The sequence below is a fragment of the Populus alba genome, chromosome 15, assembly GCF_005239225.2.
Source record: "Populus alba chromosome 15, ASM523922v2, whole genome shotgun sequence".
In the NCBI taxonomy this organism is placed as follows: Eukaryota; Viridiplantae; Streptophyta; class Magnoliopsida; order Malpighiales; family Salicaceae; genus Populus; species Populus alba.
In genome coordinates this window covers 6,833,452-6,848,175 of record NC_133298.1, presented here as the reverse complement: position 1 = coordinate 6,848,175, position 14,724 = coordinate 6,833,452, and the positions used below count along the sequence as shown (strand labels likewise).

The window sequence follows — 14,724 nt, the reverse complement described above, 5'->3', positions numbered from 1 at the left end:
ATTTTTTTTATTAAAAATTAAAATTTTTTTATATTTTAGAATTGTTTTTGATGTGCTAATATAAAATCTAATTTTTATAAAAATTAAAAAAAATATATTATTTAATATATTTTTAAACAAAAAATACTTTAAACCGTAATCAAAACTACACTCCCACACAAAATCTTATTGAAATCTATGCATGCATGTATATAAATTGATATTACCCGAATAGTTTATGGTATATTTGAGGTTTGCCAATTTTTTTATGTACAGCTTAATATTTCCATCTCATTAATTTTACAATTTTCTTATATTTGGTATATATTATTAACTAGTAACTTGCTACCATATATGATCATGTTGCTAAGTTCATAATCCCCATGGGCATAGGTTGATATGATAGTTAAGGAGATTAACCATGTTCCTTAATTTTTAAGTTTATATTTTGAGGCCAATAGCTATGAAAATTTATGAATTTCTTTTCAAACACATGAAAATAATATAAAAATGTAATTTTAAAATTACTGGAAGGGATTTTGTCTCAATTAAAAATAAGGTTACTATTGAATAAAAAAAGAATTGTTATTTGTGTATATCTGCAACATATCGTTTAAAAACTTCTAATAAAGAACAAATAGCATTGCCAAAAAAAAGTTATAACTATTAAAATAATTTGCATCCATCATCCTGTTACAAGTCGAGCATAGTAATCTTGAAAGAACAAGATTAATCTAAAATGTCGTTTAATTATTTTTTAAAAAGATATTATTTTAATAAAAACTCAAGAAGAAAGATCAAAGCAAGTTTTAACTTGATTGCTGGTGAAATACAACCCGAGGATGATGTAAAGGATGGATTAAATTTGTTGATGATTATTTTTCCAATTTTCACCAACTAAGATTAACAAAAACTAAGCTCTTGACACTAGTGAAAAATGGCTGACTATTCCCAGTAGATATTAGCAAGCTTGATGTTTGAATACAGGTGCAAAACTAAGGATAGGAACTGATATTCCTCTTCTCCATTTCTCCTCCCTAGCCCTATAGTATTGTTGCAATATCATAAATCATACTTCCTACCTGGTCCTGGCATCCTTTTCCTTGCTGCAAAGCTAGGGTGAAATGAGAAGTGGGATACACGATACATAATATTCAGCTTCAATGTGACTCTGCAGCGTGTAAATGAGACCAGTACTCATTCACAAGTTGTCCAAAAAGTGAACCTTCCGTCTTCATTAACTTCTCCGGCTCGTCGAACTCGACTAGTTTTCCTGAAATAGAACAAAAACAGCTCAGTGATACATCTTGGAATTTCTTCTGAGATTTATCTGCATGAAGTTGCAGCTTCAGTCGTCTCTCGTTCTCAAGTGTTAGGCTGTGTTCTTCTCTCTCTTTTTTTTGCAAATGGAAACCAAGGTTTGGCAGTAGATCGCCTTGTAGCTCTGGTATTTTGGGGTCACTCCAGAAAAATAAGCCTCTGCTAAGATGTTGGATGGCTTGGATGAATGATCAGCTACATGAGATTATCTTGGAGTGGCGACAAATCAGTGCAAATCCGCAAAGTCACGATGTGCAGGATACAGATAAGTGCATTTTTTAGATAAGAATTAAAGAAATGAAACTTACCATCGCTAATGGAAAGTACCATTGTGCAATCCATCACTGTTGGTATCCTGTGAGCTACTGTGATTACAGTGCAATCTGAAAATTCAGTCCGAATAGTCTTTTGCAAAACCAAGTCAGTTGCATTATCAATTGATGCGGTTGCTTCATCAAGCACCAGTACCCTACTCCTCCTCAAAAGGGCACGTCCCAAGCAAAATAACTGTCTCTGCCCCATGCTCCAATTCGATCCATCTTCCACAACTGTGTTGCAGCTTATTAATCATTTACTGACTATTACAATCGAAAGCATACGCTCATTATTTTCCATGTAGGGGAAGAAAGCATACCTAAAGAGTCTAGACCCTGCTCTTTCTCCTGTACAGCCTCCCGAAGCTGACATTTTCCGAGAACCTTGAAAATAAGGAGCAAACTTTCAAGTTAGAAAGCATGAAGGTAGAAAACAACGGTTCCGCTGGTTTATAGACAATGATTACTAGATTAAAATGTCAAATGATCTTGAAAAGTTACCTCCCATATCTCCTGGTCAGTATGCTGGGATAAGGGGTCCAAATTGTATCTCACAGTCCCGTTAAAGAGAGTAGGATCTTGAGGTATTATTCCGAGTCGTGACCGCAGATCATGAAGTCCAATCTTAGAGATGTCAATTCCATCTACGATGATCTTTCCTCCAGCTGGTTCAACAAGTCGAAATAGAGCACCTATAAGTGTAGTCTTCCCACTGCCGGTTCGACCAACGATTCCAATCTTGTGCCCTCCTTCAAATGTGCAGCTGATTCCTCGAAGAACTAGTGGTGCGTTAGGCCTGTATCTAATCTGTTTGATACTAAACTTTTTCAGTCTGCTAGCCTTCACCAATTGTCTCATTAAACACCAATAAATCATACGAGTAAGACTAACCTGCAAATCACAAATATCCACTTTACCCTTTTCCGGCCAATTCGATGGAGGTCGGTTATCTTTAATCACCTCAGGGGCTTCACTTGGTATGTGCATGTATTGATTAAGCCTTTCAACAGAAATGATGTAATTTGCTAATGTGCACTGGTTTTGAATCGAAAACACCAGCGACATATTTAATGAAAGTCCATAAGAAAGTGCCATTCCAATAAATCCTACAGTAATGGAAGTAAGTATTACAACGAGTCAGAATTGGGAAGCTCGTAATATTATGTGTTCAAAAAAAGTTGAAGAAAAGTAAAGCATAAATGCTCACCAGAGTTAAAAGTTCCAGTAGGTAGTAAAACCATGCAGAGTGCTGCAGAGGCAAGAACAGTTGCACTAACTATTTCAAGCCGTTGAATCAACCACTCATTTGCAGCAAAACTGTGGAAGAAAGGACTTGCATTTATGTCAATGAGGTTAAGGGTTTTTTTGAAGAAACGTTCTTCCTCCTCAAAGGCCCTTATTGTCATGGCTCCTGCTACAGATTCAGCAACATGATTTGACACTAAAGACTTGGTTGTGCCATTGATCCGCATCAATTCCTTAGCAGAGGCAAAGTAATATGCCTGCAGATAAGAATGAGACAATCCTTAAATCCACTTTATAAATGTAAATCAATCTTCAACGGTAGTGGTCCTCAAAAGAAAGCGATCATAACAGCATACTGCCACTTCCAGCCATATAATCAATTTATGCATTATATTTGAGCAGTTCACCTTTGTTAGACTAACTAAGGCGTCCATTCTTGTAGAAGTTATGCCAATACTACTGTAATCTTTAGATTGTACACGATGATTACTTGTGTTGCATTGCATTGATTCTTCACAGGTAGTAAGAAAGTTGTTCTGAAAAATCGTTGGGATGATAACCAGTTTCAGAAAATTACGAACTCCAGGCAGTTTGGTCAATTTGAAGCTCACTGCAAGAAAACTTTTAGCCTTTTTTTTAAGCCTACAATCTACATTCCTACATGTGGCAATTTAAGACATTAAACATCAAATTATTCTATTAGTTACGTTTCATTTCATTGAAGTTATTACATGGTCACAAGTTGTAAGGAATTTTAAAAAAAAATGTAGAGGAGACGGTATCCTGTGGTTTCAGAAGAACCACACTCCAGGCAGTTTGGGTGAATTGAACAGCTCATTGTAAGAATTGTTTTTAGCCTTTTTTTATAATTATTATTCTTGAATTATTTAGATTGGGCCATTGCCAAGCCTCTCACAATTCCAAACCACTTATGTAAGAGGATAACATAATTACCTGTAAGCGAATAGCCAAATAAACCATTGGTATGGAGACAAACAGGACTTGCCAGGTCACAACAGCCAGTACTCCCAGGTTACTATAAGCATTTGTGGTTGCACCAACGGCCAAGATCAAAGTGAATGGAACATCAAGATCGACAATGCTCAAATCTGACGTGACCTATGAGACATAAAATAAAAACAGTTCCAGATCAACAGTTACACACCATTCCTCATGAAGGAAACAACATTTTCTGGGTGGGATGCTTACCCGACTCAGTATTCTTCCAAGAGGCGTGGAGTCATAGAAAGACATGGGTGCACGAAAAAGAGAATTTAGTAGCTGGGAAAATAATGACTTGGATGATTGAAGACCCAAAACAACTATAGAGATTGATCTACATAGCAAGAAAAGTGTTGAGGTAACTCCGATACACAGATAGACCGCAATTAAACGCAATGTGCTAACATGAGGATCATCAACATTAGCTGCCATCCAGGAGTTCTGTGTTATCTGACCAATGACAAACAACAGGTGACAGAAAGCAGCGATGGAGAAGTACAAGTATCCTTTGTTTTGATTTAAATACTGCACATAAGGCTTAAACCCTGTGTCTCCCACTTCCTTTTCTTCCTGCTTAATCAGTTGATCTCCTTGAGAGGTTTTAATCTGACTCTCTACATAACTCTTCTTGATCTCCCTAACAGATGATCCCTGTCTCTGCGGAGCATCGACCTCGGTATGCCTTTCAGAACCAGCTGTTTCTTTGTGTGCATTGACAAGGTCCAGAAATTCTTGGCTTGACGACAATAACTGATGATAAGGAGCGGCTTGTAGGATTTCTCCATCTGACATCAGCTGTTTACAAAGATGAGCTGTCTCAAGGTACTTCTTTTGTGAAAGCTTTAACAAACAAATTTTATGGAAAAATTGCTTTAACGTGAAAATGAAGTTTAATCAGCCATAGAATTGTAACAAGTAACTAATTATTTCCTAAAAGTGATTGAATCAAAGGATGCTAACCATAACAGAGTCAAACGCTGGCAGGAAATCAACTTGATGAGTCACAAGCAAGACTGTTTTCCTTGAAAGTGCTCCCATGATATATTCCTGTAAAGAATCAAGTCAGAATTGAGGGAAGGCTAGCAACTAGGAGTGGAGACAGAGGTTTCTATCAGGAAAATTTGATTACATTGAATAAACTTGTAGCTGTGTGTGCATCCACAGCGCTGAATGGATCATCCAAGAGATATATATCTGCATTCTGATAGAGAGCCCGGGCAAGTTGAATTCGCTGCTTTTGACCACCACTCAAATTGACTCCTCTTTCACCTATTTCAGTAAGATCACCATAAGGAAGCAACTCAAGGTCCTTTACCAAAGAGCATCGCTCAAGTGTGTCATGGTATCGTTGCCTATCCATTTCCGAACCGAATACAATGTTCTCTTTTATCGATCCCGTCTGGATCCAAGCTGTTTGCGAAACATAGGCAATCCTGCCACAAACCTGAATCTGCAGGTCATAAAGACCAAAAAAAGGCTCACTTATGAAATAGGAAATAAAATTTGCATTAAGGCACATTTGTTCTTAAGAAACTCCAAAAAGTTAAGGACTGGAAGAGCATGGCAAGATACATTTAAGAAGATTAAACTGGAAGTTCTAAAAGGATACACTCACAGTTCCCTGTGTATGTGGAACTTCTCCAAGAATTGCTGCTAAAAGGGTCGACTTGCCAGAGCCAACTTCTCCACATATGGCCACCTTTTCACCAGGCCGGATTCCAAAACTCACATTTCTCAATGTAGGCTTTGAAGAATTCTCTTCCCATGAAAAATTAGCTGACTTGATTAAAACAGCATTGTCCACACTCCCCATGTTGCTCTTGTGCAGAACATTTCCATTCTGCAACTCTGGCGCTTCAAGAAACTTCACAATACGTGCAAAAGCTACCTTTGCTTGAATAACCACTCCAATAACATCAGGGATTGATCTAATTGGGTCTTGAACAAGACGCAAAGTCGCCACAAAAGTGAAAACATTATTAGCATGCAGAGGAATTTTCAGGAAATAGCATGCTCCAAAGGTAGCAGCAGAGACCAAAACAGGAGAAGACCAGAAGAGAAAACCATTATATGATTTGCTCGTTTGCACTGCTGACAACCATTTATACTCTACATTTCTCAAATTTTCTATGGCATTCTTAAAATGCGTTTCCCAAGCATATAATTTCAATACCTTCATGTTAACCAGAGCCTCATTACAAGCCTTCAATCTCGCATCTTGTGCCACCATAAGCTTAGACTGAAACTTATGCTGTAGCTTTGCAAGTGGAGCGTTGCCTAGCACAGTAATTATTATAACCACTAAGGCAGCAAGTGTTGCTAGCCCCACTGCACGGAAAAGAATTACAAGAGAGAGACAAAGCTGAAAGCTTGTTGTCCATGTCTGATGAAACCAGAAGGGAAACTCGCCTATCCTGTAAGCATCCACAGTAACATAGTTCATGATCTCACCACCCGAGTGCATCAACCTGCCAACATTGGATAACCTCTGTTGCTTCTTATATATTGCAGCCATGAGCAAGGACCTGACTTTCAAACCAACAAGCCTGCTCCTAAAATACCATTGCCTTTGTGATAAGGACTCTAAGCTCTTTGAAAAGAAGAGTGTCAGAACCAGTACATAGCCTTCATATTTAAAACCTGCTTTTCCTTCAGCGACCAAAATGAAGGCATTCAGAAGCAGAGGCCCAGCTGACAAAGTAAGTATCTTTAGCATGGCAAAGAATCCTGAAATTACAATGTCTTTCCAGTGGCAAAATACAATTGTCCACAAGAGAGATGGCTGAGATGATTCAGCTTGTTTTTGTTTGTTCAGTTGCTCTAAAAACTCCATATAACAGCTTTCTGCTCGTTCTGCCTCTCGCAACTTTGGTATATCCTCATCCTCTAGAGTTTTCTCCTTACCCTTTCTCATCAGTGGATTCAACCACCAAAATGACATTTTATTGAGGAATCCTGCTTTAGCAAATGGAGTAACTTGGTCAGCGGAATCGGTTTTACTTATACCATTGGCCTCGCCATTCAATGGAGCATACAGGTCCCTTTCTTCATTCCCCTCGTGTTTATAAACCTTGTAAACACATAACAATAACAATATTGCTCCTGGAAAGGAGAAGACATCCAAAGCTATCTTAACCAACATTCCTTCACCTAAAATGGCGCTGTATATGGACAAAGCACAGACAATACCAGCAAGCAAGGAAGCAAGAATGGACAATAGCCGCAATGGCGTTCTTTGAAGATGCTTCCCTCGAAGGCTTATGGTCAAACCCACCAAAAGCCATGTAAATCCCTGAAACAGCACCACTAACCAACTTCTCAATGGTAAGGCAGTCTGGTTTTTCCTCAACTTCTCTTCCAAGATCCATGTGCCCAAGCACAAGTACACAAATCCGATACCACCATTGAGTATAACAGAAACTATCTGCAGACTCGAATAGCCTCTAAATCGAGGTGTTATTTTATATATTTTTGAAGATGCTGAAGATATTCGCATGAAAGTGCATAAGAGCACGATTAGAAGCAAAACATCGAAGCAAATGATTAGCGCGTGATTGATACATGAAGATGGTTGAAATACCAAGCTTGAACCAGATGGCTTTCCACTTGTATCCGAGTTGACAGATTCCCCACAAAACAACGTCCACAGGTCTTCCATTAGCTTTCCTTTCCTGCTTACTTTTCAACTCCTGCTTTGGAATACAATGTAAGAAAACAATGCTCTGTGTTACAAGAAAAATCATCAATTAATCAAATCTTTCAAAACCACCTAACAATAATTAGTTGTTAATTATCAGTGATTTTTTAATGAAGAAGAAGAAGCATTTTTCACACACACCCCACAATGATAAGTACCATCACTCACAAAGAACTAAAGAAGATTAAAGAAAATGTGATCATAAAAAGAAAGGAGAAACAAAAGGTAGAGAAGTAATCCTTCGAAAAGATAAAAACTTCATCATTAGTTCATTACCAATTCTTTTTGGGGCAAAAAAAAAAAAAAGTCTACGTTTAATACAAGATAAAATAGTATTTCTTAATGACCAACAGACAAGGTGAGATCCTCAAAAATATTTAACAAGCAAATCTTGCTAAAATAGTATTTCTTAATGACCAACAGACAATGTGAGATCCTCAAAAATATCTAACAAGCAAATCTTGCTAAAGATATTTTAAAAAACCGAACCTTAACATCATAATTAAAATAATTAAATTAAAGAAAACAAGCTTGTCAGCCAATCTTGAGTTCATAAGAAATAAAAGAAATTCAGGTTTGCTTTCATTCAACCAGCAGTATGGCAAACCTGGATAACATTTAAAAGAATAAGAAGACTAACCTGAAAATTGCACCAAACCCCATATTTTATAAGCCAAAAAATAAAAATCACCCCTTTTGGTGTCAGCCAATGAACTTCCTGTATTTCTTAATGTTTCATTTCAGAGTTTTTGAGGTCTCTCCCGCTGTGTTAAGAGTTTAGACCACAGTTTCAGAGAGAAAGACACGGAATGGAACCAGAGTTTCAGAGAGAAAGTGATGCTTGCAGTGTTGTTGAATACTTGGATATATTAGTGGTGTTGCAGGAAAGGAAAAGGAGAGGGGAATTGTGATGTTGCTAGGCATGCATGGGACAGAACAGAGTCCGGTGTCGTCAATCGTCATGGCTCACGTAAGATCTGTCTGTTGACATGTACCCGTCTTGTTTTGGCTTTCGAACAAAGAGGCCGATCTCGCTGACCGACCAGTAGTCTCTTTCCTTTCTACTGCTCATCTTTATTCTACTTTCGTTTCAAATTCATATTCCAATTGGCTTCTCCATGGTTTTGTTTTGTTTGTGAAGTCAAAATGTTTTAAAAAAGATTTATTTATTTTTAAATTAATTATTTTAATGTTTTTCAATTGCTATAATGTGGTAATATGAAAATCAAATTTTAAAAAAAAAATTAAAAAGAATATTTTAATATATTTTTAAATAAAAAATATTATTTTATACAACAAAATAACACTTCTCACACGCTATTATCATGAAACTTCTAATGCATTGAAGAAGAAATTGATAAAATTTATTTTTTAAACAAAATTGGGAATATTTGACAAAAATAAGTAAAAAATAATACATTATAAAAATATAATTTTTTTGCGAAGACTTGTAAGACATGGAATATATGATTTAAATAGATGTAGACAGACGGTATTTTAGACTGGATGTATAAATTATTGAAATCTATGCATGCACAAAATGCACCTCCACCATTTGTTCTTACCTAACGTATTAATTCCAAAGCAAAGCATGTGATTTTGACAGAATCTTAAAATAGTTTTTGCTTGTTGATTCATTAAATTAAAATTAAAATATTTACTAATCCTTTTTATATTCAATTGAAAAGGCCATTCCTCTTTAACAATCTTTTATCTTTATTGTTGGCTATTAAAGTTCTATTTAAAAGTATAATTGTAGTTATTTTTTTAAATATTTTTTATTTAAAAATATATAAAAAATAATAATTTTTTTTAAATTATTTTTAATATCAACACATAAAATTGATATAAAAACATAAAAAAAATATTAATTTAAAATAAAAAAAATATAAAAAAATTAATTTTTAATAAAAATATTTTTTAAAACACAAAAACAAACAAGATTCTTTTAATCAAGCATCTTTTGTACTGTAGCATAGGATATGAATAAATTTTTTTAATTTTTTATATTAAAAAATCAAAATTATTGAAATGAATATTTTTTTAAGATAAATATATTCTTCAAAGGCACTAGAAAACAAATAATACCGCATTCCCATGTGGTTTCAAGTGAAATAATTGTACTTAATAAATTATCTATAAAAGTAGTTGTATGATTTAGCATATGGGGACATCAAATTTATTTATTTTTTTGTTGACTCCACATCATGTAATAAATTTCTGTTTTTCCTTCCAGGCAATCAGATTTCCGAATCCAAAGAAAAAGGAAAAAATAAAAAATAATGAAGTAACCAAATCATTTATTACCCACATCAATAAAATAAGATATGCTTTACTTACTCCACAGTATCTCTGGTGTAGGATCCTTCATGTCGATTATTATATTTAGAGGATGAGATTATTTAAATTCTAGGGTTAGCATTAAATATGTTTTTCTTTTTTCTTTTCTTCTGGGACCTACACTAGATGCACAATTTTCTTGCTTAAACAGCCTTGCTGTTATAAATTCTTCCAAAGGGATCCTTTAACTTTTTTTATTCTTGGGTTACAGAAGGGTCTGAAAACTTGAAAGCAAGCCTGGATTTTGGATTTGAGTGTTTTTAAGTGATAAAACTCCATAACCCCAAGAAAAATGCATGATTAGCAAGTTAATCATAGTAAGAATTGGTCTTAGTGCATTGCATCATGATTAACACATTCTCTGGTTAAATTCATTGCGTGTCTTTGTGACAGAATTGATCATTGTCATGGAAGAATTTGTGCACAGCACTCATAAAATATGCCATCAAAGTTTGAATGAGTCTCCTGGGGGGACAACTTTTATCCCTGCGTCAGATTCTTGTATCCTTCCCGTCAGATTTGGCTTTTATTATTATTATTATTAATTTTAAGTATTCAAAGCAGCATGTCTGTATTTTTATGAATTTTAAAATAAATAATTATATAAATTTTTCAGTATATCCTGAACTTGTTATTATTATAAAAAAAACTAAAAACAGAACCAATTAAATTACCTTTTATAATTAAATTTGGCTCATTTACTTCTATTCAAGTGAGAGTAGTGCGATACTTTCAACTTTGTTTTATTACTATCACAATTCTGGTATTTTGTTACTTAATATATATCATAATTACTATCACAATTCTGGTATTTTGTTACTTAATATATATCATAATTTTATATAGAATATGGTTTACATCACTTTATTAATTATAATAGCAGTGACAATTCAAAATAATTTTAAAATATTAAAAAAATTTAATTTAAAATAAAAAATAAAAGTTAAAATTTTTAAGAATACAATCAACATAGCTTGCAAACGACACCCACAAAGTAGCTAGTGCACACAGATCAAAAGCATTAAATAATGTGCACTCCATGATTAGAATGCAAAGGAAAAGGGAAAACATTATCAGCATGCAGAATACACAAACATGAAGCTTTAGAGCTCTCTCAATCAATCGAAAATGAGAGAGAGAGTGAGAGAGAGAGAGAGAGAGAGAGAGAAGCTGTGGTCTATGGAAGAGAGTCATAGTGGCTTCTCCGATCAATTTGACTCATGAGGGTGTCTTTTGCTTCTTTTTCGCTGTCCAACGAAGCCATGGATTTCTCGTGCACATATTACCCCTTTTCTCTTCTTAGTTCTTCTCCAAACATCAGCACATGTTTTTTAAATTTCAACAATTAAATTAAAAATTATACTTAATTTCATTGGCAAACTTATTTATCTCGTCTATTTTTTTTTATAAAAAAAATTGGACATATAGATTTAGTTGATAAACATACATACTGAAAGAATACAAAGAAAGGGTGTTGTAAAAACGTTGCTAACACCAATCTCTATTCATTATACGTTTTATACAGCACAATGAACAAGATTTACATGGAAAGCTTTATGCACAGGGAAAGCTATACAAGGAAAGTTTTATTCTTGATTATTGCAGCAGATCAAAGGAAATCTTTATGTACAGGGAAAGCTATACAGGAAAAGTTTTATTCTTGATGATGTTAGTGAATAATATAAATCATATCTTGAGACCTTATTTAAAAACATAAGTTTTTAGGCTGAGATGGTTTTTTAATATGGTATCAAAGTCTTGATGACCTAGCAATCACGAGTTTGAATCTCACTATCCTTCATTTATTTAATAAAAATTAAGCACAAGATAATGTGGGTCTGTGTAAGTTTCAAGTCCAAAAAGCTTTCACTTGAAGTGGTGTGTTAGAGAATAATATAAATTATATTCTGAGACCTCATCAAACAGCTTAGGGTCTGTGCAAGTTTCAAGTTCAAAAAGCTTTCATTTGAAGAGGTGTGTTAGAGAATAATATAAATTATATTCTGAGACCTTATCAAACAGCTTAAGCTTTTGGGTTGAAATGGTTATTTAACATATTATTACAGCGTATCAAAGGAAAGCTTTATGTACAGGGAAAGCTATACAAGGAAAGCTTAATTTATTATTGATTATTGCAGCACTATCGAAGGAAAGCCAATCCATCTGTTAGCAATAATGGTGCTGCTGTCGGAAAGAAATCAGCACAGGCAATCACACGTTGATTATCATATCTTTGATCATCTCCTCACTCAATCTTCGCACGTTGAATAATATTGTCCAGCAATTTCTGAGTTGCCTCGTTTAAAAAAATACTAGATGCTCCACGCCCGTTTTGTTTTCCATGGCGATCTACTTTACACTTTCTGTGGTTAAATTCCTTGTTTTTGTCACAGACACACTTCTATCCTTGCATCAGAATTCCTTCCCATCAGATTGGCTCCGTCAACTTTTGATTTTTGCATTAAAAAAAGCACTCGGCCTCGCCATAAAGGAGAACTTTGGTAACAAAATTTATTGTTTTAAGTTTATTACGACCACATGAAAGCATATATACCTTGAGAGGAGGAGATTCTAGGAGAGTAGTGGAAAGCCAATCTCCAAGCAACCAGCAGAATTAGTACAATAATTTGCTTTGCTAGTGGATATATCGGTGCGTTAGAACTTTCTGGGTTAGATTCGATCCTTCTTGTGACTGAAGTTTGCTAGAAATCACTCTCACAAAACGAGGCCATGCAACGGCGTGCTATGCTTTTTAATATGAAAAAAGCCTGACTTTTTCATAGAAATTTGCCAGTGGATTGAAATGGAAAGATCACTTACAGGTGGTCGCCACCCCATTAAAAAAGAATAGCACCTTGCTCGGGCGCCGAAGATGATGGTAGGCCCCTCCCACCAGAGTCTCACATGCTTTTCGGTGTCTTTTTTTATTATCTAAATATCCTTCCACATTTTAAAAATGTAAGATTAATTTGGTTTGTTATTCCTTTTAATAAATATGTTTTTTAAAAATTAAATTTTTGTTCTCATCCTTGTAAGAATTTTTAAGTGTATATGAGATTATAGTAGTGATGATGATTTAAAATATTTTGTTTTAAAATACATTAAAATGTTCCCAAAATATTTAAAAAATTTTCATTTATCTTCAATGAGAAACAGGGACATCCAAGGAAGGACTTCTTCTTCTTCTTAATTTAAAATCCAATCAAGGCATGCTATTTTAGAAAAACAACAGCCAAATCATTTATAAAATCACTTTAATCAAGATATCAGGTTATACTTGGAAAGAAGGGGGGCAAATTACAGTGGCCTTTGCAGTCTCGATTTAGCATATTGTTTTTTGTAAAAATTAAATTTTTTTTAGTATTTTTGAATCATATATAATATTTTTCTCAATTGTTGGGTTATAAATTATCACCACAGGAACTTTAATTTTTCAGGATTTTGTCGATGAGACATTTATTATTCTTCCATAATATATTCGCACATGAGATGTAATTTGAAAATGCGGTTGAAAAATATAAAAATACATGTGGCCGTGAAAGAGAGTGAGCGGAGCTGTGGTGTGGACTGTGGAAGAGAGTGTGTGTCGTCATGGCTCACGGACGATCTCCGATCATTTTGACTCCTGTGTGTGTCTTTTGCTTATTTTTGGTTGTCCAACGAAGCCGTGCTTCTGGTTCCCATTTTCTAAAATTATATACAAAATTCCAATTTAATAACCATATAAAGTATTTTAATAGTAAATATAGTGTTGTGATAGTTTTTATAATTGTTATTTTAAAAAAATCATTTTATGAAAGTAAACAATATTCAGGTGAATTAATTCACTTGGTACAGACATGGCAGAGGTATAAATAACTTTCAGCTGCTTTGGACAAATCAGTAGTTTCAACGTAATAAAATATATGAATCCCGTACAAACAATAAATTGAGTTTATATATTACCAAATATATTGTATATGCAGTTTGCTTTAAAAGTTAAAGTTACGTTGTAAACAAACATCCTATGAAATAAATTGAAATGAGTGATAAAATCTAGATTATAATTATGTCTATTTTTTATTTTTTAAAATATATTTATTTAATTTTTTTTAAAATAATTTTTTTTAATGTTGTCTAACTGTTTTGAGATGCTGATCTAAAAATAAATTTAAAATAAAAAAATATATTATTTTGATATATTTTTAAATAAAAAATATTTTAAAAAATGAAAAATACCATAATATACTAAAATAGTAATTTGACTTTGCTCAAACCTAATTAGGAAAAAAAAATAATTCATAAATAACAAGAAATACAAGCCAAAAACTTATAACACTGGCCACTAAATATGCTTGTAAAATTTTAATATGATTTAACAAATAAAATAAAAATTATATTTATTTTTGTTAGTAAATTTATTTGTTTTATTCAATTATTTATTATTAAATTTGAACCTGTTGATCGAGTTTATAAACATATATATTAGATGTTCCGATGTTAGTGTTTGTTTTCTTTTCTTTTATTATTAGTAAACTTCAAATTAATCTCTCTCTAATTTATCTATTTAATCTCGTTTTGGCACGTAAAGAGTTCTCTAAAGACCTTACTACTAGTTGAGTTATATGGGCATTCGCCACGTGTTTTTTATAGAGTCATTTTATTCTTTAACTTTATCATCGAAATTGCCTTGGGGTTGCAATAGGTGGACAATGACAGGTTACCAATCCATTAAAAAATAAAAAAGGTTTTTTTAAATAGTATTAAAATGATGCTTTTTATGAAGAGTTCATTTGATGGTGTAAGGATAATTGTTTAAAAGAATATTTTTTTATTTATAAATATATT

The 14,724-nt window shown here is 33.6% G+C and overlaps 1 protein-coding gene across 1 annotated transcript; it reads right to left on the bottom strand.

Moving 5' to 3' along the window:
* Positions 1-900: 900 nt before the first annotated feature.
* On the bottom strand, positions 901-8,597 carry LOC118057305 (ABC transporter C family member 10-like). Its single transcript, XM_035069841.2, has 12 exons — positions 8,198-8,597; positions 5,476-7,549; positions 4,990-5,310; positions 4,821-4,907; positions 4,068-4,655; positions 3,813-3,977; positions 2,821-3,115; positions 2,505-2,719; positions 2,115-2,420; positions 1,934-1,997; positions 1,608-1,847; positions 901-1,252 (listed from the first exon to the last, which is right to left on the bottom strand). Exons 2-12 carry the CDS (start codon positions 7,516-7,518, stop codon positions 1,140-1,142), a joined length of 4,437 nt encoding a protein of 1,478 aa, XP_034925732.1. The 5' UTR covers positions 7,519-7,549; positions 8,198-8,597; the 3' UTR covers positions 901-1,139.
* Between the last annotated feature and the right edge of the window lie 6,127 nt (positions 8,598-14,724).